At 45.6% G+C, this 26,173-nt stretch overlaps 1 protein-coding gene across 1 annotated transcript in view; it reads left to right on the top strand.

The window, feature by feature from the left end:
- The window catches only part of AFG2A (AAA ATPase AFG2A), a 175,370-nt gene extending 161,083 nt beyond the window's left edge, over positions 1 to 14,287 (top strand). The window contains exon 16 of the mRNA XM_088527670.1: positions 14,102 to 14,287. Coding sequence (XP_088383796.1) covers positions 14,102 to 14,278 — 177 coding nt within the window. The 3' untranslated portion in view covers positions 14,279 to 14,287. The remainder of the gene's footprint in view (positions 1 to 14,101) is intronic.
- Positions 14,288 to 26,173: the final 11,886 nt, after the last annotated feature.

Genomic DNA, 26,173 nt, shown 5'->3' with positions numbered 1-26,173 from the left:
ATCCTGTGTCGACAAGGTCTCGCTGAAATGACTAAAAGCAAAGGAATGACTTTGGTGGAAGCTGAGGACACCAAAGCCCCCAACTCGCAGAGTCCTCATAGGTGCAGGATTATTTGAACACCACATCTTCTCTGATTTTTTAATGGGGATTTGATGTCTAGCCATCTTTACACTGACTGTCTCTCCCCTTGGTGTCACTTTTGGAAAATGTGATTTACTGCTTGCTTTATTAGTGGTCAACAAGAGGTGGAAGGCAATAACCAGCAGCGTTACCTCAGGTAACTTGTAAATGCAAATTGTGGTTTAATGCCCGGTGTGTGAATGAGGGGGGGATATTTTAGCTCCAACATTGCTCGCTGTATTTGGCAGTTCCTACAAACTATACCATAGGCATTGACCATCTCTGCAGGTACTTAGTATTGTGGGAGCAACAGAATCACCTTTTTATGCTTGCCAGGTTGCCCCAAATGTTTTTAGGCTTAGGCTACATGGGGCAGTTGTTACCTCTTCTTTATGGTCCGCTGACAATTAGTGTTTATTTTCCGAGCGCCTTTTTTGCAGCTTAAGTAGAGCGTTAATTAGTCAGTGTGAGGAAACAGAGCGCGTTCTCCTACCGCAGCTTTCCATCATGTCAAAAACTCATTACCAGATGTAGAGATCATAAACAAACACACATGGCTGCTGCATGTAAATCATCTGCAGGGAAAATTGCTGCTGATCTCTTCTGATTAGATCACTCTGTCTTCCAGCTCGTTAATATACTTTTAACCATGGAGAATATTTAGATACCAGTAACTAACAAAGCAGCATACAGGACAGCATTAACTTTTCGCATTCATTAAATATTTTTTGATCTGAATCTTTTGTCCACATTCTTGGCTGCCCTTTTTTTAATCTTGGGAGAGCAGCTGTGTAGTCAGGATCTTTCCTCAGCGCTGGTGTTTGCTCCTGCGAGGTCGCTAGCGGGAGGTACAAGTAGTCATTCCAAAGCCATGCAAAGATTATACTACAGAAATGAATTTGAAAATATTAGGCCAATTTTTTTTGCTGGCACGATCCCCAGTGGAGTCACGCCAGAAGATAAATTGGCCCGAGGACAAATGAGGCTAATGAAAGCCATGAATTGCTAATTTAGGATCCAATCCCCTCAGTTACCAGGGAATTAAATCCCCGCAGAGTAGTTCCCCCTGCCGTTGCTGGGGTCAGTGGCTGAAGGAGGGGGCAGCTGTGGAGATTGGGCACTGTTTGGCGCTGCCCGCGTGCCCAGGAGCCGCGTGGGTGACGTGGGCACTTGTGCCGCGCTCGTGGAGCCGGCGCCGCGCGTTAACCCTGGATCGGAGTGTGATCCCTGTTGCTGGCAGCGTGGGCAGGCCCCGGCAGAGCAGCCCCTGCCCCAGGGCGAGGGGGGCTCACCAGGCAGTGAGAAGTGACCCACGGGCAGCGTGGAGGCCGAGGCCCGCGCTCGCTCCAAGCAATGCCGTCCTCCAAGCTGCCTCTCGCCTGCGCTAGGAACCGAAAGCGCTTTTGCCTAATCCCTCCGTAGTCCCCTTGGGCAGCAGCTCCTGCCTTCCCGCAGAAGATCCCGTGTTCCTTGCCGTCTTCCCAAACGCCAGGAGAGCTGCGGCTCCCGACCGCAGCTTCCTGCGGCACCTCAGCAGAAACCACCCGCCTGGCCCCAACCCTCCTGGTCTCTCACGTTTCCCTTTCACTGAGGGCATCAGCCTTTAAAAATAGGCAGAAGGCCTCCGAGGCCATGTCGCTTGAATGACTGGAAGGGCAGCGAGATAACAGGTTTGTTTGTCTGCTCTCTGCTTGCCTTGCAGATGCGGCCCCAGACCTCCGGTGTGAGGTGTTTAATTAACACGTGGAGGTGTGAGATGGAAATGGTTTTCACCTGAGGAGAGGGACAGGCCTCGGAGGGGGGTGGGAAGGAAGGCGGGCGGCTCGCAGGGGATCTTTATGCTAAATGTGTGACACATCGGGGCTTGGGAATCCAGGATACAAGTATTCCTGATAACGTGCTTGGCACAGGATGTCCTAGCTGTAATTCCTTTAACTATCTCATGTCAAGGCCATGCCTAAGATACAGGGCGCTGTGGAAATGTGACACATTGGTATTAACTCTGACCCCTTTCTGCTACCAGTGCAGCTATTTTAGCCCCTTCATAAAGTGTTTCTGGTCCTGCATTAGAAACCATCCCTAGTTCTGACCATGGGTATCACTGAGTCTAACCAAAAGTTTTGCAAAGCTGGTAAGTCCCATTGCCTTCAAGCTAGAGCAGCTCTTGTTTATTGACTAGATATGTTCCCTGTATTGATTTATATCCTCCCATTTAGCTTCCAATTAAAAACAAAACAAAAACCCGAGAGATGAGTGTTTTGGAATGTGTTCAGGCATATGCTTTGCTTCAGTCGTGTTTACGGCCGTTGGGGTGCTTGAAGCACATGCTGGTGTGTTTTCAGGGAGGCTTTCTTGAGGCGAGGAGAAAGGCAAAGGGAGGGCCATCCCTCTTCCCTTTCTGGCACTCCACTTCTCACGTGTGAGTAACACATTGCGTGCCTGTTTTTGTTTAAATTCGAGGATGGCAAACAACCACTTCTGTGAAGGCTTCCTACTTCTTCCCAGCCTTCCTTATGTGTTTCTTCCCCCCTGCCTCTTGATACTTGGTAACGTGCAGAGACAAAGTGATGGGAAACTTGGAGGTCTTTACGGAGCCGCACTGGTATAAAGCCCTGGGGTCCCCCCAGAGCGCGTGCCCTGAGCTTGGTTTGCTCTTGCGAACGCAGCCTTCGCTGCAGATGCCTCCTCAGCACAGGAGCTGCAGGGAGAGGGGTGGGAGAACCTGCCCGTCTGCCACAGCGGATGTAAGTGCCTGCTCTTTTGCAAAAATGATGATCCTGAAGCCTCTCCTGATCTTGTGATAGTTCTCATAAAATGAATGGATGCCTGTTGGTAAATCTGAAATCTGTGAGCCTGGAAAATCGACTGATTCTACTGAATCAAGAGTGCTTAATATAAAGATGAGCTTGTTTCCTGAGATTTAAAGGGCAGTAGTACTCACTATGTACCTTAAATTTAAAATAACATGGCAAAATAGAGGGTATATACAGACTCTAGTTTTTAAAAAGGTGAAAAAAGTGATAGTGTTTTTGTTTGGGGACTGATTTTTTTTTTCTTAAACCCTGCAGCATTTCCCGGCAGGTTTCTAGCAGCAGCTAAGCAGGATGTTTGTTGAATTGATATGTATATGTAACTGTTAACGTGGCTGCCCTGCTTTGCCAGCTACTCAGTTAGTGTTGTGACAAACCAAACGACTGCTCAATGACAGGGCAGAAAGTGACTTTATTGGTTTCTTGATAAAGTGTAAAGATTAGGTTCTTCTGCTGCTTCTCTGGTTATTGTTTCTTAAAGTGTAAGCTTTGCATCTAAAATACTCTGTAGCCTTTAAACATGAGGATAGGAAGATTTTGTAAATAGACAAGAATGTATGTAACTGCAGCATCAGCATCCAAACATGGAGCCTTTTCTCTCTATCAAAGCTTGTGTCCTGTGTTTGGCTGAGCCTAATTGCAGAGCCCAGTGCTGGTCTCAGGTTCCCAGGGCCCTCGTGTGTGTGCAGAATGGCAGCACAAACTCCTGCTGAAGCCATGTAAGCATCATCAAGATCCGCTTTTAACAGAGAAATGGTATCGTGAAATGCATCTGCTCCCAGTGGGTCTGCGCGTTGCAGAGAAGGACAAGCAGCTCCTCGGCAGTCACGTAAAGCGAGAGCTCCCGCCGCGCCGAGCCGAGCGCTGCGCGCCGCGCCGCGAGGGAGACCCGCCGTGCATTGCTAGGCCCTGCTGCTCCATAAATCCTGCGCGCTGGAAAAATGATACGTGACAAGTGCCCGCCATAAATAGCTGCTGCGCTTCCTGCGCATCTCCCCTTCCTCCTGCCCTTCACGCTCCGCTCCGTGTAACCCCGAGCAAGGGCTGCCTAACTCGCCGAGGGGGAGGTCAGCTCCTGATGTATTTTTGATCGCCATGTAAAGTTCTCCTGTTAGTATGTGGTCCCAGTTTTAACCTCTCTGCAGATTCCCTCGATTATCCCAAATCACTTTCACATGGAGCTGAGGTTAAGCTTTATTTCTCTTGGCTTGTCCCTTCTGTAGCAGACACTTCCTCTTCACTTTGAAAGGACAAAGCGATGTTCAGCTGCCTGGGCCTGAGCCCAGCATTTGATTTATACATTATTTAATTTCCTCTAGAAAATTGGAAGCAGAACTTTTAGGAGTGGAAGTCAGTCCTTTTCATTTGTTTAAGGATCTTTTAGGGCTAATATAATCATCGATAGTAGATGTCAGCATGATTAGGGTGACTTAAGGTAAAGCAAGGAAAATTGAATACTAGGGGAAATTCTTTCATAAAGGAGAGAATGCCAAGATTTATAGCCGTACACCACATCTGTGGGCTATGAATTGTGGCATTAAAAATGAAAACGGAAAATCATCAGGTTTTTGAGTGACATGTTTAAGACACCTGTCTCCCTTTCCTGCAGAGTAAAGTGGGGCAAGAAAGGTTTGCACCCTGTGTATTTCCTTTGCAGTCATTTTTTTGGAGTGCAGTGCTTTCTGGAGCTTAATTTAACCAGCTAACTAATTTTGCAGGAATTCTTCAGTTAGTCTGGAGGTTTTCATTTGGGCTGACTCTGCATTCGCTCCTGCAATTAGGTCCGCACATGCCGTGAAGTGGCTGCCAAGATGATTTGAAAATTTCTCATGCAGTATAGTCAGGAAATTAAAAATTAACTCTGGAAAGGACATCATATAATATTTGGCAGTGCGGTTTGAATGCTGCGTCCGCTGAGGGGGTGGAAGGTCCTTCTCTCATCAAAAAGAAAAAAGTACGAATGGTGAAATATTTCTTCCGTGGGATTTTGAACGCTCCACAGCTGAACAAAATATCAGGAGGGGAGAGGCCTGTGGCATGCAAGTGCTTATGGAAGCAATATGACTTACTTGCGGGCTCTAATTTAGCGGGATAGCGCTTAATGACAGGCCTGGCGAGCCCCGCGTTGCTGCCGGGCCCTGCGGCGCTCCCGGGGCCGTGCGCGCGGCTCGGTGGGAAGCGCGCGCGGCGGCGCCGGGAGCAGCGCCGGGAGCAGCGCCGTGCGGCTCCCTGCTCTGCCGGTCCCTGCTCTGCCGGCGCTGCCGCGTGCGAGGCGGCGGAGCCCACGCGGCGCCCGGCCCGCAGGAGCGGGCGACTCTCCGCCTCCTCTGGGCGCGTTTGCTGCGAATAAATTTTGAACTTAACACATCTTTGTTAAGTGACTAGAAATGCAGATGACCCATACAATAGCATGGCACAGACTGAGGAAGAGTTTGTATGTATGAAAGAGAAGAAATGGAGGAATTTGCTAGCTTAGACCTGTATCCAAGGAGTGACAGGTCTGTTTATCCAGAGGACCAAAGTGACACTGAAACACGGCACGGATTTGGTTTTTTGAACTGCAGAGAGGCAGTCAAAGTTTTAATGTTAGCAAAGCAAAACCGTGTGCCCTGCTAATCTCTTCTCTCTTATCTCTCCCCTGAAGGTAGGTGGCAGCTCTGACTACAGCTCCTTACACATCTCCTTTTTACCTTAGGCTGCCTCATCCTGTGTTTTTGTTTGTCCCTGGTTTCTTAGGTGCCAGTTGTGCTGGTTACAAGTTGTTCCCCTTGGATAGAGCCGGATTCTTGGGAAAAGCATAATGAATCCCCCACCCTGCACACTCCGTGATTCACGGCATCGGGGGAATTTCAGACCCAGGAGCAGTGGGTCCCATTTGCCTTGGACTGGTGTCAGTGGGCGCCCCAGGGGAACACCAGGCCACACTGCTCGGAGCTCTGCTGAAGTTAGGACTGGTTAGCAGACACGCTAATATTGGCGACAGAATTTTACTAAATGTTCTGTGAATGAATAACTCAAAGCAGATCTTAAGATGTCCAGTCAAACCCGCTATCTGCAAGGGAAACGTGGGGCTGCCCACCTGAAAGGGCCCCTCAAAGTCTGCCTGCCCCCGCCGGGGCGTCTCCGCGCGTGCCAGGCTGTGCTCTTCGCAGTCAGGTGCAGCTTGGCTTGGCTCTTCAAAAGGCAGAAGAGTGAAAGCAGTTGCTCCAGGCAGGCCCTTGTTGCAGTTGCTCCAGGCAGGCCCTTGTTGCAGTTGCTCCAGGCAGGCTCGCGTTGTCTCGGGGCTCCCGCGCGCCCTGAGCGCTGTTGCTGCTGCCCTCGCGCCCTCCCGTGCTTGGGAAGCCTGCCAGCCCCGGCGCGGCCGCCTCTTCTGATAAGGTACGGCCCTCACACAATCCTCAAAGCCATTGCTGGCATTGTTCTTATACAAGCGTGTCGTATTCATATATGATGTCTAGAGACAAGTTTTCATCTCTTTATTAATGCCATTAATAGCTTTTTCTTGCTAACGCTCAGCTTTTCCTACGTTAAAGCTCCCTCTAGGCCCTTCCGCAGCCTTTCCGCTCCTTCCTCAAGGAGCGACAGGCAGCCCCGAGCAGTGCAGCTCTGCTCCCGGTGGTGCTCCCCGGGCCCAGCCGGCTTCCCAGCTGCACAGCACAGGCACCGCGAGCTCTCCTCCCACATTCCCTTGGCGAATGTGAGCCCAGAAAGCACCCCTAGAAGCTCTGAGAGACTAACCTAAACTGCTGGCCCCCAAGCAAACAGAGCCCTGATTGCTGTTCATGGAAACCTCTCACCGCTGCCAGGAACTGAGACCCAAAGGATAAAACACGGGAGAGGGGAGGCAGTTCTAGACTGCCTCTGTGCTACTGAGGGAAAAGGAAACATTTTTAGGGAAGGGAGGGCCCTTTTCCCAATTCCTTTTGCAGAGCTGCTTTTATGTGTTTTGTTTTGACAGGAGCCTGAGGCCTCTGTTACTTCCTCAGGTTGCATCTGAGAAAGGAATTACTGGTCTGAGAGAAGCAAAGGCATGAGTTATTTTTCAGTGTGTGAAACACAGAACATGCTGAATGTGTCACCCAGCTGCATATCTGTCTAGCTCAAAATCTGAAAAGAGAGCAAGCCAAAGCAACTGCTCGGCACCTCCACTGTGATAGGTTTCATAAGGTGGGAACTGCCAGACCCCTCTGCTGTTCTGTTTTGTTTTGCTTTTCTGGAGAGAAATTTCTGATAGGCGTAGCTGAGGATGTCCTGTAAGTCTCTTAGTTTTAGGTTTAAATTGCATAATTCAGTCTGACTTGCTAGAGGCATGCAGCAAAGCAGCTCTGTGTGCAGGTCCTTAGTAGTAACAGCGTACCGTGAGTGAGAACATGGTATTCTGTTAATTGCTTTTAATTAAAATGACTGCACTCGCTTGCACGCACACACACACGTTTATGTATGTATGGAAAGACTGTTTTTCTAGTGGCTTGGCTTCCTTTTCCTCACTGAATGGAAGAAGTTAAACTTTCTCATTAAATGTTTATATAAAAATGAAATAATTCTGAGGTTAACCAGAAATGCAGCTTAATCTCGTATAGAAACATGTGTGTGACTTTAGTTGCACAAATATAGCTGAAACTTGAAGTTGGCAGGGAGCGCTGTTTAAAAATATTTTGTCCCAGCATGTAAAAACTCGTTTTGTTACGAATTCTTTTGTGAAAGGTGCAGCTATGCCATGTCTCTGCCAAAGTGATGGGATCCATATCGACACGGTGCATTTTGGAAAATAGCTGCATTTTGGGCTTGTAATTACAAAAGTTACCTTGGAACTTACATGTCTTATGTATTGCTTGGAAGGATACCGCATCTAGTAATGCTTTTAAGAAGAAAAAAAGAGCACTTGCGAATGAGTTGGGAGTTTCTCCCTGTTGGAACATGTCGGGAGAGCGGAGGTATGTGTGATGACACCCGGCCTCTACCGCCGCCGCTTTGGCTGTGTTCTGCCCAGCTGTCAGCGAGTGCTGCGCGCAGCAGACGTGTGCTGGATCTTGGCTGCGCACCTCATCGTTCCCGCCTCTTCCCTGGGTGTGTTTGAGCTTTACAGAACAGCAAGAGCTACTGGTGCGCGCGCACCGCGTTGGGTGCTCCAGGGGCCGTGGCACGCGGTGCTGTGCAGGCGCTGCCATGGGGGAATGGCTGGTTGCACAGTGAATCCCAAACCCAGCTCTCCCGCCGAGCTCGGAGCAGGGGCAGGAGAAGGACGTGGCCCGTGGGGCAGCCTGGCCACCACGGAAAGGCTCTGGCGGGAGCCGCGGCTCTCCTCGGGCCGCATGCACGCGGGCGGCCCGCGCGCTCCGGCTCGGCTCCGCAGGGAAGCTCCGGGCACGCACGCGTGCTCTGTAAAATTGCACCAATAAACAAATCACAGATTAAACGCTGAAAGAAGCGTTGAGCCAGCCTGTTCTGAACTATCATCACCTGCAGGTATCGTTAGAGGAGCTGGTTTTGTTCAAAGACGCTTCCTCGGTGACCTCTCGTAAGAGAAACTGGGGATAGCAGAGATTGCTCGTTTTGTTGGGTCGGAGACAGAAGATACACGTAAATTATAATACTTGTCCTCTCACCTAATGGGAGGAAGTCCTTTTTTCTTAAGAACTGCAAAGGCGCCTCTTCATCACTACAAATCTGGTTTAGAGTAGACTATCCAATGTCAACTCATATTGAATGTCTCTTATAATTAATAAGGAAGAAGGAAGTCTATTTTTGTATAAAAAATATTTAATTATAGTATATCATTGCAGAAGATGCTTTCAAAATGAATGGAAACTCATCTGTTCCAGGTGTTTATAAATGTAGGACTGTAACAGACACAAGTGCTTTGACTTGAGAAAATTGATAACACTTAAAAACGTAACTGCTTAAGGATCAAAGAGGTATCTGTCTTGCTGAGCCACTTAGGTGGCCTGTGAGTTCCTGGTGCACTTCTGTTTCCTGACAGGGCTGTTGTGGGTTAGGAAGTTTCTGTAAAACAGCAATCATCTATTAAGGAAATTTGCTTAAAAGCTGCGGTGATAGGTACGGCATGTGAATCTGAGGAATGAATGGATCCTGTGCCAAAAAGCAGCATGCCAGTATATTTTACCATTTCATGTTTATAATCCAAAATTTTCCATTTTCACTGACTAAACATGGAGTCCATCTGATCCTGGGTCCTGGACTGGAGTGGAATGAAGGGAGGCATCCCTGGGAGAGAGTGTGCCAATCTTTCAAAGATTGGATCAACATCTATCACAGAGGAATCGGTTATTTGGTAATGTTGGAAGCTTTTTCTTCTAAAAGAAACAAGACTTTTAGCAGTCTGTAAGAATTTCTAACAGAAGACAAAAAAAGTCATGTTAGCACGTATTTTCTTGTTTCATGAGTGAAACAGGAAAGTTTGAAAGAAAAGAGAAATTCCAAGTTTAAGCCTTACTTGAAATTTATTGAAGAGGAGCACCTCTCGCCACTTAAAAGCTTCTTGGTTTAGCCTGTTTTAAAGAAAATACATATAATTGTGACATCTTGAAGCAGTATTCTCGTTTTGGGAAGTAACACCTCCTACAGAAGCCTGCCCAGGGCGCGTCTGCCCGTGAGCGCGTCTGCTCATGTGGACCCTTCGAGGGCTGTGGGAGCTGCCCGAGCTTTGCTGAACCAAGAACCTTACACCCATTTTGGGCGCTCTCACTGTTATTCCCCTTTGGTCTATCTAGGTGTAGATCTCTAGGACTCCTGACCTGTTTCCTAGCCACCCTGGTGAAAGGTTCCCGTGCCCCTTTGCTGTCCAGCCCGGTGGAGGCTCCGGCTCCACAGCGCGGGCTGCCCTCCCCAGTGTGTGAGGGGTAGACCTGCTGCCCGCAGCGGCTTCGAGGATAACGGAGCATCTGACGTTGGCAGGAATCTGCCTGAGTGAGAAACAGATGTCCCGACCCAGGACTTACTCATGGCTTTTTAAAACGCCATGTTTGACCCTTTTATGTGTCCGTTGCGGCCTGCCCAAGGCTCGGCGTGGCCTTCCCCGTGGCGGCCCGCGCCGCGTGAGCTCCCGGGAGTCTCGCAGGTAGCTCCCGCGCAGGAAGCGCCCGCTCGGCGCCATTCACAAACCGCGGGGAGCTCTTCTGTTCCCGGCTCCTAATCCCCCTCACACACAGCCCCTTGCAGCTTTAACTGGCGGGGTGCAGGAGCCGGCTAAAAGGGAAGGAACAAGGAGAGTGAAGCACAATGCGGAGCCGGCCTGCGGCCGCCAGTTACCCGCGCACAATCGGCACCAGCTGCAGCCCAATTAAACGCCGCATTCACAGGTGTTCCCAACAGGCTCCCTCTCACAAAACCACTTTCTTGAAAATACCTAAGCCTTTAACACAGAAGCCCCTTTTTAAAAAAAAAAAAAAAGAAAAAGAAAAAAGAAAAAAAAATCTTTAAAGCTATTTAGAGCACTTTAAATACAAAGAAGCTGAAAAGCGCTTTCAGTCCTCTGGAAAGAGTTAGTGCTCAATGCCAGAATGGGGGGGAATCGGCCAAGCTGAATCGGCCCGCGGAGCCCTGGGTTTCGGAAGAAAGATGGGTTGTGCTGAACGGGCCTTGTTCAGGGAGCAGAAACCAGCCCTGCTCCTTTCATTGTTGCTGGGGCTAGGATGGGAAGGAGGGAATGACTAGGTGCAAATCTGTTTCTTTTTGATACTGGTGGTTATTTATACCAAAGCTGTGCATTTGTGTGTGGCTGGGCTAGCTACTGGTCAGGGGTGTGTGTGGTTCAGACAGCAAATCTGACCCTCTCTCCTAGGACAAGCTGGTACAGTGTTTTTTTTTTTTTTTATAAGACTCTAAATTAGTTCAGGTTCTGGTTGTGGAAACACTCAGCCAGATGGTAAATCACGCCTTCTGTTCAGCTCTTTTGTTAACAAAAAATGTGATAATCTATTTTTCACATATGAATCCAAAATTATTTCCATGCTAAGAAGGGATTCCAGGCATCAGACTAATAGCTTGTTCACTAGTTTATTCTCATTCTCTTGAAAATATGAATCATTTTTATTACACTTTTTATTGGTATTAATAAGCAAAAGGAGGTACATTCTTAGATTTAACGGTATGCAGCAAGACCTGGCTGGCTATTTATCTCTGCAAAAACATCCCACACCTCAGTAGTTGTTGCTTAATTACCTGCTACCTGGTCTGGTGCTGTTTAATCACTGGTGTTTCTGACATTCACTTAATGTCTTCATTCCTACTCTAACAGTCAGTGCCAAAAGCCTCTGTATATTAAGACGCAGTCGAGAATATCTATTTTGCCCTTCAGGACTTTGCCGCACAGTTTGTCTTTGGAACAGGAATGGGACATTATTCCTATTCTTTACAGCACATGGAAACCCAAGAGACTTCAGTTTATTTGTCTTTTTTAGAAAAGGAAAAAAAAAACGGTGACCAGTTGGATTTGTATTTGAAAGCTGGTGATATGGAGAACACAGAGAGCTGCACAGAGCTGGATCTCCGTTCTCATAACATGGGAACCAGGAGGCACTTGTCGAAATTGCCAGGTTTAAGACAAGCACAAGTGCTTTTTCATACGGGGCGTGATTAGACCACAGCACTCACTGCAGGAAGTGGCAGAGGCCAAAACCAGGAGCAATTTAAGAAAGTAATTGGACAGTTTCACTGAGGATAAGACTTTTGGAAGCTGTTAAAACTGGTCGCCTGGATGCAGTCGCTGGTGTTGGAGCGCCTCTACACCTGGCAGGGATGGCTGTCTTGCTGCAAAACCTGTGTTTTTCTTCTTTTGCTGTCAATTAGCCCCTCGTGTTTCCTTTTCTCTTTCGTCTCACTTGGCACAATTTACATGTATATTTTTAATCCAGGCAGAAATGACATTTAAAAATCCTTCGATTGGCTTGGTCCAGGATGAATTGTCCTAATATGACTGTGACAAGAGATACCGCTTAAAAAACAGTAGGCATCAGGCCAATAATAGAGCAGATTTCCCCAGACAAATTCAGGCTCATTTCACGTTGGCTGTCTTGCTTGGGTTTGCTTTCCGTGGGTGATTGCACTTTACCAGCTAATGAGAATGCTTGCAAAGACCTTTTTAAAGTTTGCATGCTTGAATATAGAAAAATAGTCACACTTGCTTTGTTGAATCTCTTACCGCCGAAACCTGATGTCCTGGGTTAGTAGAGGAATGGAAACAGTTCCATGTGACTGCTGTGACCAGACCCAAGGGCCCGAGTGTTTGACACTGTGCCGTAATGCCTGCAGCTTATTGCTGGGTAGTGCTGGAAGATTGAGCCTGCACTAATGCTCAATGCAGATGGGAAAAGAGAGAAAAAGAGAGAAGAAAATTTCACATCTTAAACCTTTTCCTCTTCCCTTAAATGCAACGCAAATGCTTCTTAAGAACAAATTAAAAAATACCAATTTTTTGGTACTTGCTCATATCTATGAACTTTCAGTTATTACAGAACTTACATTTGAGTCTTCAAAAATAAAAAATCTTTTGGAGGTTTTAATTATGGTCACTGCTACTGATACTCTTGGCAGAATCATAGAGAAAACATAAAAAGATCATCGGAAGTATTGGCTTATGGGCAAATTCCTGCTGCATGTATCAGCGAAATGGGAATTAGATGGGTAGCCTTGCTTTTTTTTTTTTTTTTTTTCTTTTTTTGCATCTGCCAGTACGATGGTGTTTTTCTCAGCTTCTCTGGTACAGGCCTGCCCCGCGCAGCGGAAGTTTCTAATGCTGCTTCATAGTTCTGTGCTGTAGGTGTGTGCTGGTCTCTGTGAGCAGAGCAGATCCGTTGTGTGTCTTGGGTTTCTCAACAATGTGTTTGAAAACTCAGAAAATGTCTCTTCCTCTTAGTATTTTGGAAACTTGCCTTTGCTGCAGTATCTGTTAAGGGAAAAGGGTGCCCTGCTTTAACGAGTGACACAGTGCAGGATCTTTCACAGCTTTGTTTCCATCAGGAGCCTTCTGCCCTTTGAAAAGTGTCTGGATTTGGCACGGGATGTTGGGAGGACTTTTTTTGCCTTCAAGTATTTTTATTCTTATGTTAGAGTTAAGAAAATAGTCACAGCATCTACTTACTGAAAAATCTAAATGGAATGACGCGGATGCCTGCATTATTTTCTTAAATGATGTATTACTTATCTCTCTAAGAAGCCGGTGCACTAAATCTCAGCTATGCTTCCGCAATTAACTGTCTCTGAAGTCCTGAAAAGCATTAAAATGCATAACAGCAGTGTTTAGCTTCACTGCTCATTAGAGCAGCACCGAACTAATAGTAATATTGTTGTAACTTGACAAAGCCATCTAAATCCATGCATGTTTTCTTGTGAAAGCTTCCTAAACATGCTGCTAAATCCTCTAAAAAGCTACTAAACGGCTTTGGCAGCCATTAGCACAGCATAAGCAGTGGAGCCCTTTTCAGTAAGTGAACAAACAGAGAAAATATGCTGAATAGCTGGACAAATGTGTTTCAGCTGGCTCTTTCATTTACAGATATAAGGGAGCAGTCAATATCAATCACTGTTTTCCCTGTTGCACTGGAAATCACAATATCTCTTTTCATTCCACAAGCTCTTTCACCGCCGTAATGTGTCTTCAGAATGACACTGGCATCAGGCTGTTTCCGCTGTCTGAAGTCCAGAGAGCTTAAAAACACATTTCGGGGTATGAGACCTTAACCCTCCTCCCCTTGCACACACCCCTCTCCTTCTGGCTTTCCTTTCTGAACTGATTGTTTTTACTTCTTTCCCAGAGCAAAGCATAAAAAGAGAAGTGCCCACGGAGCCTGGGAATGTCGGCTCCTGTGCTTTTGGGACAGGCTGGTCATTGGGTTTTTAATTTATCAGGTGTTTCAGGGCATTTAACACAAGGTAATATGTGATTATCAAGTTAAAAGTAATTTGTGACACACTGTTTCGAGAAGTGTAATTTCACCGTGGTTTGGATTTTGAGCTATATCCTGTTTCTTGGAAGCGCCAATCACCCGCAAGCCATTTATTAAGAAGAACCTCGGGGAACGTCTCTTCTCGAGCATATCTGGCGTTTGCAATATGTTGCTGTTCTTGTGCTTGCTTTCTTAATTTCAAATAGTAGGTTTTTGTAGTAATGCTGCTATCCGCATGACTTGTCGTTCTTGTTGTGTATTTGCAGATAGCAGCAGTGTGCAGAGAAGCAGCCCTTCTTGCTCTCCAGGAAGATATACATGCCCAGTGTATATTGGGACGGCATTTTCGGCACGCGTTGACTGTTGTGACCCCGAGAATTCCCGATTCGTTGATCCAGTTTTATGCAGATTATCAGCAGCAAAGTGGACTGCACGCCCTTTGAAAGGGAAAAAAATACGTATGCCCGTTCAGAGTATGGATAGCAAGTTCCCTTTGCAAAGTCCTGGAAAGCTAAAGAGTTTTGTATTATAAATGGAGCCTCTGAAGGTAACTCAGCTGCACAGTCTTCATAATAAACACCCGTGTGGGATCACTGACGTGATGGAAGTCCTCAAAGCTTTGTCTTTTGCAATTTAAATGCTGTAAGCGGCTGGTTTAAGTCAGTTTGTCTGAGTGTATGGCACTATATGAAAAAATAATTACCAGATTCTGAATGTTATGGTGGAGTTTTGGCCCCAAATAGAGTAGCAGCAAGTGTCATGGGGGTCTTCATTTGTCCGCCCCAAGGTTGGTTTCATCCTGGGGACGTCGCAGTGAGGCGCAGACCTGGGGAGCGGCCTCGCTGCAAAAATGCTGAAAATTATTCTCAATCTTTTGATTTATGATCTTCAGAAAAGCTGCCAAACAGGCTTGCCGAGCTTACGGCTTTCGGAGAAAAAGCCAAGGTGTCCTGAGTGCTTGCAGAGAAGTGTTTATCTTTGCTCTTACACAGCTCCCTTTTACACCTACTGTAGAGCAGGCACATGAAAAATTGTACATCACTAGGCTTCCTAGGTCATGCATCTAAACCTTGGCCAACCTGAAACCGCTTCCAGGAGTCAGTGAAAGATTTTTTTATTGTTCTTTTTCTTCTTTTCCTTTCAAAATAAGCATGAATATTGACTGGTAATTAAAAGCTGGCCACTGAGAATCCTAATAAATCCTCACTTATGAATAAGGAAACCTCTTTACAAGAAATGTTGCCAAGGCCCCCAGAATACTTTATGAAGAGATCAGATCTTTTGAATATATTTCTTCATCGTTTCATCTGTTGAAACAAGAGCAAATCATCCTAGGCTCTTTACTCTGGCATTCAGTAAGAATACTCATTAAGCAAAATGATTTTCAACATTTTTTCCCCACAGTGGAAAGACCGAGCTTTTTATTCTGGATATGAAAATGAAGGGAAAATAAAGCAAAACCAATTAACTTCAACCAAAAATTTTAAAGTGACAAAACACCGAATTTCTGTGGATAATTCTGTGTTTTCTAGATGTTTTCCAGCTAAGTAGAAGACTACAAAATTTTAGCAAACTCATGCTGTGACCTGTTGCAGTCAGCAAGAAAAATCATTTCGGGTTTTAACATGTTTAAGGTTATTATTCGGATTTATTTATTGATAGTTCTGAAGAACTTGCCAAAAATATTTTTTCTTGCCAAAATCATATATCTTTATGTGTGAGTTTTTAAGCTATTTAGAAATCTAGATTTTTATGAATTTTTTTATATATCTGTCTATGAGAGGCTTCTACTATATTTACGTAATCAACAGAAATTTAAGAAATAATCTTATAGCTTTGATATGACCTTTCTTTGCTTGATTTCTTTATTTAGTTTTTAGCATGTAGCTTTTAAAGAGAAAACTAATATTTTAAAATTATATGTTTTTAATCCTTCTACTTTTAACCTCTTGTTGTTAGAAAAAAAATTAATTTTACTCTCACTGAAAAGCATTAGAGCATGAGGAAAAGCCAGTAGTTTGTTTCTGCTGATGCTAGGTATGGCATGGGCAGTTTTGCTCTTTTTTCATCATTTGACTCTTTTACGGGACAACAGGAGGGAATTAAGGAGTGGTCTCCTGTTGATATCAAAGGGAGTTTTGAACATTGCATTTTAGGACATTGGAGAGGATACTGGCCCTGATGGCTGCTGGTGTCTTGAAGAAAAGCAATGGTGCCTGCCCACACTTATCTTCTCATTTCCCACCTGCTACCAAATCTCTTAATACGTATCAGCATGTCTGAAGTGACTGGAAATGAATGTAGGAAACCTCCCCTTTTGTGGCTGGGTTTATGGAATGGAACTGAACTCAAAAAAAAAAATCATTAAAAAATGTTGTTATAGCAAATACCTGTGAAATCCCTAGAAAGTTTGTGTTGCTCCCAGTACTCTATGGGGGTAACCGGGCTAATGTAATGCCGCTACAAGCCCTGCTGCGTCCCAAACCACAGGCAGTTTGAGATTGGAAGGAAGGTGCCAGGATTTCCCTCCTGGCTCCTCATGGCAGATCGCTGTTACCAGCGACGAGCAACATGAAACCTTCATATCAGAGTGCTGGAAAATAACCAGGAACTCGCACTGGAACACAAGTTTGATCAAAGCTCATCAGCAACATAGTCCTTTCAGCATCATTTTGAAGCCTCCTTGGAAAATACTTCTGCCAAACAGCTACTGAATATGGCTTGAATTTAAATGCCGGGAGATCTGAGTCCAGCGAGTGCTTTGCACCCTCAAACTCTCACTTATTGATGAGGGCACTGTAGGACAGAGCTCTCCAAAAGCATCTTCCATTAAACTGTCATTTAGATGAGCGTTTTTTAATTCAGAGATGAGCTTTTCGCAGCAGGTTTTACTGAACATGTTGTGCCTTGGCACTCAACCAAATTGTTTGCAGTATGAAGCCTTATAAAGCCCGAATGCGTCAACACTGCAGATTAAATCAAAAATAGAGGTGCTCTTTCTTCTGCAGTGTTGGTCACCTTTAGTGTTGTTTGGGTGTTTCTCTGAGATTCAACCTTATTAAAAAGAAAAAGGCTTGGTGAAGGAAAAAAGAGCATGTCTGAGACGAACACTTCTGTCTCTCCTTCCATCCTACCTTCACCTCCTGAAGAACCATTTCTGTACGTATTTCTTTACGTTCCTTTGAAGTACAGGCTTTTTCCCGCCCGCCATTATCTTTTGGAGTTATTTTTTGGAACAAATACTGCTTGCACTGCAGAATTGTTAACCTTAAATCAGCTTTTCAATGTTTTGGACACATTTTGTTTAAATACAAAGTTTAACTTTTTTCCTCCAATCACAATGTCTTGAAAAATGGGCAAAAATGTCTTTTGATGGGCCTTCCAAAATTGACCCAGAGAAATGTCTTCATTTAATGTGAAAAAAGTCTAGTCCTGTGTTTTCCCTAATGCATAAAACAGATTTTCACTGCAAGTACAATATACAATTTCTTAATCCTGAGGAAAAAAAAAAAAGAAGTTTATTATGGATAGTTTTCCTGCAGCCTCTAAATGAGAATAGAGCATAAGGTTTACTTAGTCTGGGTGTGGGGGAAAGTATTAGGGACAGAAAAATGTTATTTTCAAAGACTTATTCAAAATCATGGAACTTAGGCTTGTCTACCCTTTTGAATTTTGTGCCTGTAAAGTTGGTTTTCCTGGTTTGTGTATTCTGGCTCTCAGCTTCTTGTTTCTTTACTCATTTTAAATGTCCAAGCGTGGTTCTTCTTCTTCAGAAAACAGATCTGTGCCAAGCCTAAAGCTACCATAGCCGAGCATCAGCCGATGAGCGCGGGGATGAGGCTGGCGCGAAGGATCCCTCCTACACCCTGCTCAGGGTGTAGGGACCAAGGCCAAGGGACAGCAGAGCTGGAAATGCCAAGGCCAATATGTTGACATTAAATGATGAGCACTTGCAAGACCTGTGAGGGCCACCTTTAAATTGCCAGGCAATATTCACATTTTTTTGCCAAAATCTTTCACTTTTGCTCTGTGCTTTTTCCTACCTTTAGTAGGAAAGAAAATACCGTGAATAATCCAGTGCGTGCAATTGATTCAAGAAGTTCTTTCTGGGGGTGGATGCAAGAGGCACGCAGAATTGCCTTTGTATTTTGTGCATGCTTTTGTAAAGCAGGTTAATGCCTGAAAGAAAAATATCGCAACTAAAACTTACTGCTAATCTTGGATTTTTGTGTCTGCACTTTCTGCAAATTCCACTTGCTCATTTATTGAACTTTTCTTTAGGAAACTGAGCCGTGCATTCTCTCCAGGGCTTCATATGCTGTGTGTTGTGTATTTTAAATTGTGTCATCTTTCTCTCCAGATGTTAATCCCGTGGCTCCAGGGCTCTGGTGGGAGGAGGAGAGGTGTTTTCCCTGTTCACTAGTAGATCCACACTGCCCTTTGGAAATCCCATGTGGTTAAGCGGGTCTGGAAACGCTTCTGCTCCTACCTGTGTCTGTGTGGTGCAGTGTGCGCTCCTAACCACCGCCCCGGGGTTTCTTATCTCCTTGACTAGCACAGAGGCATTTTCACACCCGTCTCGGGTGAAGCAGATGCCTCCACAGCAGCCGAGTGTGGAAAGGGCTGCGATAACCCCCAAGGTGAAGCGCTGTCAACTCTCACTTTACCCGGGAGTGGATTATCTGGGCTGCAGAGTAATGAGGTCACGTCTTTTCGCCACACTGCTGGCAAGAGCCTCCAGTTTCACACGGGGCAGCTGCTCACACAGAACCTGCTCTGCTTAATGCCCTTTACAGCCACCCCTCCTCTCTGTCAGCAGGTTTTCCCAAAGCGGGGGGAGCGAAACGTGCCCGAGCAGCCCGTTTGCCCCACGCGCGAGGCCCGTCCCTGCTCCGCGCATCGCCGTGTTAACGAGGAGCCGGTCGTGTTTGCTGCCGGCGCGCGAGACGCGTCGCGGGCGGCTCCCGCGTGTGCCGGGGCAGCTCCGTGGAGGCAGGCGCGTTGGTTGGCAGCCACGTGGAGCGAGTTCGCCCGTGGAGCCACCCGAGCAGCGCACGGCAGCTCCTGCACCCGCACCGGCCCGGGAAGTGGGAGAGCCCTAAAACACACACTGTGCTCCTGTTAAGGCCCATGGGTGCTTAAGTAGATTAGCAAACAAACAAATCCTTTAATGGTCTGGAATGCTTCCCCACCACGCAAATAGGGATTATTCCTCCGAACCAGCAAATTCTACCCTTCTACCTAGTAAATTCTACCCTTTGGATAACCATGCTCTTTAGTAAGCAGGACTTTCGGCAGGGAAAAAAAATAAATAGAGAGAGAAAGCAAAAGAAAAAAGCCCGTTGAAAAACTCTGGGTGCGTCTCAAGTAAAAGCACAAAAATGTTACTCTGTGAATGCTGATGTTACTGCAATGCTGGCAGTTGCACACATAGGATGCTACAGCAGAAAGGACTCTACAATGAGTAATGTTATCCTTAAAATTTGTTTTACAGAGCTCTCTGCCATTTTATGTGCAAACGTGTAGCATCGCATATCTACCACATTATTTTTCACATTGCAGAAAGCTTGCTTAAACTCTCTGCTTTCTAATGAAACGTGTAGAAACAACTGGTTACTTTGGTTTGATTCCACTTCCAGGCTTTCATCATCTGTAATTTTGGTAAAAAGCTACTTTTGTTAATGCGTAAGGCATCATAGTAACCAGTTACACTTTTACTACAAAAGGGTGTTTTATTTTCCTGAGGGATGAATAGTAATCAAGGATCAGCTGGTAGTGCCAAGTGCCTTGATAACACAATTGGCTGCATACAGCTTTGTTAAGCCCCTTCTTGCACTTCCCAGAGAGATTTAAAAGGTGGTGGCAGGAGATCTGCGCTTTTCCTAGCGGCTTGTTGCGGATCCGAGTTTTCCAGTGGTCTTGTGTGCTGGGTGAGGAGGGCGGCATCGGGAGCACGTGAGGCCCCTGCTGATTAAAAATGTTGGTGCTGGGGGCAGGGTGGGGGAGGAGGGCGAGGAAACGCTTGCAAATAAACATGTGAATTAGGCAGATTAGCCTGATGTTAAACACTGGCTGGTTTTATTGTGCAAAGGTGGGAGCTGGAAGAGCTGGATGGAGATAGGAAGTGGAAATACTGATTAGAATCAGAGCAGGGGCTGATTTGTGTTATTTTGATGCTGATTTTGGTGTGACTGTAAATTGAAGGAGGGCAATAGTCACCCTGGCCCTGGGTTAGGAAGTGTCTCACTGCGAAACACAAAGTGGATCCTGGCTTTGATCTCGTTAACTCGATCGGTGCTGGATTAGCAGATGTGTTTCTGGAGCTTGAGTCTTGCAGCTACTTGAGGCATATGGAAAGTGCTGACGTTATGATTCCTGTTTTCTTTTTATTATTATTTTGTCTTTTTTTTTTTTAAGCAAAGACTAAATTCTCACAGGCTAGCCCTACCTTCTGCATGGGGCGTGCTTAACTGTTCCCCTAGGGCAGGAAAAAAACCCTCCTGCAGCTGCTGCCTTCCGGTAAAAAGAAATTCTCACTTCTTCTGCACAATGAGCCTCGCTGCCTGTGAAAGAGAGCGGCTGTTTGCAGTGCAGGAGAGGGACCTCTCTGAAGCCTTTGGGGGCAAACACCTGGGAAGGCGCTGCCGGCCCCGCAGTGCCGGGAAGGGGCTGCCCAAATCCGTCGGGTATCCCGGAGCAGAGGCCGGCCACATCCTTAGCCTGGTGTCCTCCTTAACCTGGAGGAATGACAGAGCAAAACAAAATCCTTCTCCAGCCAACCCATGCGCTATTATGGCACGTGTCACCTGTACCTGTCATGGTTAGAGCGGAAAGAGATCAAGTTTTAAGTTTTCTACAGCATTTCTTTTTCTTCATGGAAATATTTTGTTATTGTAAAGCTGGCAGGGGTTATCCCGATTCCAGAAATGTTAATACAAAAAGGTAAAGCCTAGACTGACTTGTGAATTTTTCAGAATTTTTGTACAAAGCAGTGGAGAGAAGAGAGGGGAATTTCCCCCTTTTTCTTGTTGAGAAGAGCGGGGAGAGAGGGTGGCGTACTGAAAACATGCAAGAAAAAGCGAGGAGGAAGAGGAATGAGTGGAAAGTGTAGGGGGAGGATTTTCCTCCTGTCTTCTAAGTTTACTCATTGTTTATTTCTAAACTCTCTGGGAGGAAAATAAGAAAAAGAGACGAGAGAAGCAGGAAAAACCCCAGTAACACTAACAAGCTCGAGGAGGTTTTCTTCCTCTTGAGGAATTCCTAGGCGTCAAAAGGATCTTCCACCTTCCCAGTTCTGAGGTTTCTTCCCAGTGCTTCTCCCGCAAGTCTCGTTAGCCGTCTCCGAGAGAGCCCGCGAGAGGCTGCCGGGCCGGCCGGCGAGCGGGGGAATAGCGAGAGGCGGATGAGGGCTGTGCGGGAGGGCTGTGCCGGCGGGAGCAGCGCGGGGACGCCGGGCAGGCGGCGCCCGAGAGAGCTGCAGAGAGTCCCTGAACCCCGCAGAGCTGCGGTCCTGCTGCCAAGGAGAGCGACCGGCTCCCCGCACCCCGCAGAGGCCGGTCCACTTGGACAAGGAGGTTTTTGGGAAGGGCGGGTCGGCAGCAGCCCCCTCTCCAAGCGCCGGGGTGCGAGGAGCACCAAAGTTGCCACCGCACTGGGCGCTCAGAAGCTTGGGCCCTGTGAGCCGAAGGAGCGGGTTTGCTTTGCACGCGCAGGCGGGACGAGCCGGGTCCCCAAACAGGGGAGCGCCGGCATCCGCACGCTCGTCTGTCCCTGCTGCAGGAGGGCAGGTTGCTGCAAGAGAAGCCAAGCAAGTGCAGGGCTATTCCTGTGGGCGTTGAAGTGGGCAAGCCCTGCTGCGATGCCCAAACAAGCTTTTGAGCAGCTGCAACTAACCCTTTTTCTCTTCCATCTTGCAGTGTAGCATCTTCCCTATAAATGGATTTCTGTCAAGTTGCAGATGAGAGGTTTATATATTACATATATAAATTCAAGGTGTTTTTATTCCAAAATATGTGTATTTTTAAAGTTCATCTAGGGAAAATCTTGCACAGCACAGTGACAAAATGAGCCTCATGCTGAGCAGCAGCTGGAGGAGAAGACTGTCAGTAACCTTTGAGCACTATAAAAAAAGGTTTTTTTTTATACCTAGCCTCATGTTGGTCCTCCCCGTGTTGATCTCCAGCTGTTTGTTTTTCAGTTTCCCAGATGGTTCCTTCCTCATGCATATGCAGGGATATATCCAAACTTAGGTTCCCAGCAATACCTTGGATTCCTGAAAGTTGTGCTATATTTCCCAGTCACACAGAACACGAAACTTCTTCATTGCTGGATAAAATAAAATGGCCACGTGTTACAGGTTTCTTTGAAACTAGTTTTCAATTAAAGCTTATTTTATCCAGGCTACTTTCCCCACATATCTCAAGGTTGCAATTCTCAAGGAAGGTCCACAGGCTGGGACTCAAGAAACTTGAACTACTTAGTCTAGTGTGCTCTGCTTGTGATGCCTTTGGAAGTTATTTTTTTCTCCGTAAGACTTTCTCATCTTTTTTTTTTTTTTTTTTTTGTAAAGTACTTTGAGACCTCTAATTAGAAAATAGCATATGGTAGTAAAGTTTTATACTAGTTCTAAATTTCAGTTGGTTTTATCAATCAATTAAGGGGAAGATTTCCCCTTCCCTCTTCCCCAAGGACTTTGATTGTAGCATATGTTGAAAAAAAATAATGGAAATAATGGCTGTTATGACTTGCTAAGACCCTCCAGTTGTAACACATTTGTCCTCAGTTATGTAAGGGCTGGAAACAAAATGTGTGTAATAACCTCAGGTTTTTAATCTCTGCAAAATGTAATTAACTATTTGAAAGGGTGGTTGGAGGGTTAAGCTAGGAAGAATAAACTAGCAGTATAATAACATCTATATTAAAAAAAAAGAAGAAAAAAAAACAGATTTAACATGTTATATAATCTCTGTTAAACTTGCTCTGGGAAATTCTCCAAAAGCTGGTGTCAGTCTCAATTTTGTGCAAGTCTGTACATAACCTTTATGAGAATTTGTATGAAGCTCAGCGAGAGAAAGAGTTAGAACAGAATGTAGTTTGACTGAAGTCTTGCTGTGATGGTGCATTGAGAGTAGCCATGGCGCTTTGCTCCTTCACCCATCTCTGAGCAGAGAAAAACCTTTGCGCGGGTGATGCCGGTACCTCCTCCCAGGGCTGGGCTTCCTGGTGCAGCCTCGCTCCTCACACCATGTAGCAGTCTGAAAAGCTTCTAGGTGCGTTAATCTCATCAGTAATCTCTACTCTTGAGATAACATCTTATAAAAATACATATGCTCCCTTCTGTGAGCTGGTTGCTGCAGTGTCCAGGGAGCAGCCCGGTGTGTTTATGGCCCTGCCGGTCCCGTATATGGTACCAGTCAGTTTGTGTCGCCGCTGCTGCGGTCGGGTGCGTGTTAGTTGGGTGACTGCTGGTGCACACAACACGGGCCGTACCACAGAGCTGCTGCTTCTGTTCCAGGAGCTCCGTCTCTGCCCCTTACGAACGCAGAGGGTGTTTGCTTGGCTCTCCTCTGAGAATAACCGGGAGCAAAGCGGTTTGGAGGATGGTGTTTAGGTATGTGGTGGAGAGGTGCTGAAAATAGAGGAATTACTCGTACTCCTTTTGTAGAAGGTGGAAGTGCTTAGGATGCTATTGCCAAAGGACGGGTCTGCTCGTGCCGATCTGCTCCTTCTGGTGAGCTTCCGCCACCCCTTCTTGTGTCCTTTCCACCTGTTTCGTGTCATGACGCTTGGTGTCACGACGCTTTTTCCACCCCGTTCGCTGGCGGGAAGGGTGGTCTTCCTCCACACAGCTCGCAGCAGAGCGTAGTGCTGAAATCATCCACGGTGTGGAGGAGATCCAAAAGGGGGCTGGTTTATCATCTGTAACGCACAGAAATCCTGAGGCCTTTACTGAGGCCTAGTTTCCAGTAGTCAGTGAGTCATCTGTGCGATAGGGAACTGGGTGAGGATTCTAGGATTTGACTTTTCTGCTTTTATTTGCTTGTAATCCAGGCCATTCTTCTGATAAAAGATGAAGTTCTCTTCAGGGAAAGTAAATTATGAAAAAGTATATTGCAAAAAAAGAGTATTATATTTCACTGAGACTAGCAAAATCAGGCATGATCCAACCATTGAAAACAATGAGGGGGTATTGAATATTGTAGAAATTTACTTGTGCTGTAAAATACTTCATGAAGACTTCTCTTTTGTTTTCTTCGGAATTTCATTTTTTGGTAATGATCTTTGTGAGGAAACCACTAGGGAGCCAAATAAAACAATGAACTGATCATGTTGGCCCTGAATGTTAATGAAGTTTCCTGAACTCTGGGTCTTGCTTTGTATTATGGGCCTGTTTGAAGACCCAGTACCCTGGCTTTGAATTTCCAGCAGCACCAGTAGCATTTAAATAAGGGCCTAAATTATTCTTCAGTGAGGCTACACAAGCGAGTTTTAACCAAGATTAGAAATATATTCTGAAGTCTGCAGCACTGGGAACTCTAGTATTTTTTTTTTTTTCCTCCTAGAGCTTGAAAGAGCAGTACAAACTACGGAATCTCTTTTGGGAGCGTATGCGACCTTCTCAAGGGTGAGGGGAAAAAGCATAAGGTTCAGGTGTTAACTGGCGCCTGCTGCTTGAAGGCCTTGCTCCAGAGCCAGTCCAACCTACCTTCAAAATACGATTGTCTTGATAGCTTAAGTTGGTGCTTGCATGTCCCTCCTTCATAAGATTTTGGCTTCACTTGAGATCAAGTGGTCTCTCGTGACACACAGTAAGACCATCTTGAACTTTTTTTTCTTTTAATTCAAAGGCTAAGTGTATATGATAGAGCCAGTGGACAACATTGTTATATCTAACTACCTGTACTATCAACAGTTTAGCTTTCCACAAGGGGGAAAGTTGAAACAAATAAAAGGACAATGACTTTCACATTTACTCCATCTTTCACATTTGCCTTGCATCTCTGCAGGTGCAGCTGGTATATATACTGCTGTCCAGGTAACTAACACTACTGCAGGTAAAGTTGCAGGTATTTTTAGAAAAAAATGTTCCCTTAAAAGCCCTCAGCATCAATTCATGCTGAACCTGCAAATGCACTTGACATTAAATAAGCTGCTTTTTTTTTTTTTTTTTTTGGATATATCCTTGCTTCTAAGTCTAATGTCTAGTCTGTGTTCCCAAACCTACCCAAAATTGAAGGAAAATTAGATTTTATGTTCTTTTGGGAAACTTTCATGCTCCAGTTTGAGTGTTGTTCCTTTGACAGGGGAGAAGCTTCGTATCCAGTGTTCAGTCTAGCCATCCCCTCTTTCTCCTCATGAGTGTTTTTTTGTTGTTGTTTTTTTGGTTTTTTTTTTTTTGGCATACTTTTTATGTATTTGAAGATTTCTTGTACCATAGATTATCATCAGTTTAGTAAAGCGCTGGTAGAATATCCCCCTCGTACGTTGTTACCAACTCTTTGATCGTTACCAACTCTTTGGAACTAAATTGCAACTTGCTTTTAAAAACTCACTGCCATTTAATTCCCACTGCCGCTTCAGACATTTCGGTGCCCCTTGGCGCACGTGGCGGAGAGGAGGCGTTGAGAACGTGACACCCGACTGTGGCACCTGACTGATGTTTCTCTTGTGGTGCCGCCCCGGGATGCGCTGGGTCCCGGGCGCCTTGGCTGCGTGCAGTGCGCGCAGACGGACCGGCGTTCCTGGCGCCGCGCTTCCCTTCTGGCTCTTTTCTTTGCCCCTGCCCCTCGGGGTGGGGGTGGGCGAGATCTTCTGGCAAGATTGAAAACCTTTGTGATAATTAATTTGTTTCCTTTATACACAAAGCAGCACCTTCTACTAGTCTCCAATTACTGTTCATATGAGATGGCTTAAGATTTGATTTGCTTAAATGTTTCAGTGTCTAGTTAAAACTCTAATGTTGTTTTTAATATTAAATATTTACTATGTTTTAATAAGAAATTCATAAGATTTTTTTTCCTTTTTTTAATTTGAAAAGACTTTTTTTTTCATCTATCTTTCATTAGACTTTTCTTTTGTATTAAGTAGCTGTAACTGGTAAAAGGAATGTGGTATCACTCGTATAATGTGATGGGAATTGGCAATGGCCACAGAACTCATTTCACATCTAAATACTATTGAGTGCTGGGGTGGTATGTTTCAGTAGCGTTCAGTGTCCTTAAAATCTGCACAGGGAGAAAGAACTCTGAGCAATTGATTCTTTTTTTATCTGATTTTCTGTTTTTCTATCTGATTTTTTTTTTGGCTTTTCTTAAGAAGTACTGAGCACTTTTCATTTA

The sequence above is a fragment of the Tinamus guttatus genome, unplaced genomic scaffold (genome assembly GCF_059628265.1).
Source record: "Tinamus guttatus ecotype Peru unplaced genomic scaffold, ASM5962826v1 Tinamus_guttatus_pri_ptg000288l, whole genome shotgun sequence".
Taxonomy (NCBI): domain Eukaryota; kingdom Metazoa; phylum Chordata; class Aves; order Tinamiformes; family Tinamidae; genus Tinamus; species Tinamus guttatus.
Note: the sequence above shows the minus strand (reverse complement) of the source record. Positions and strands in the feature narration are given on the sequence as shown.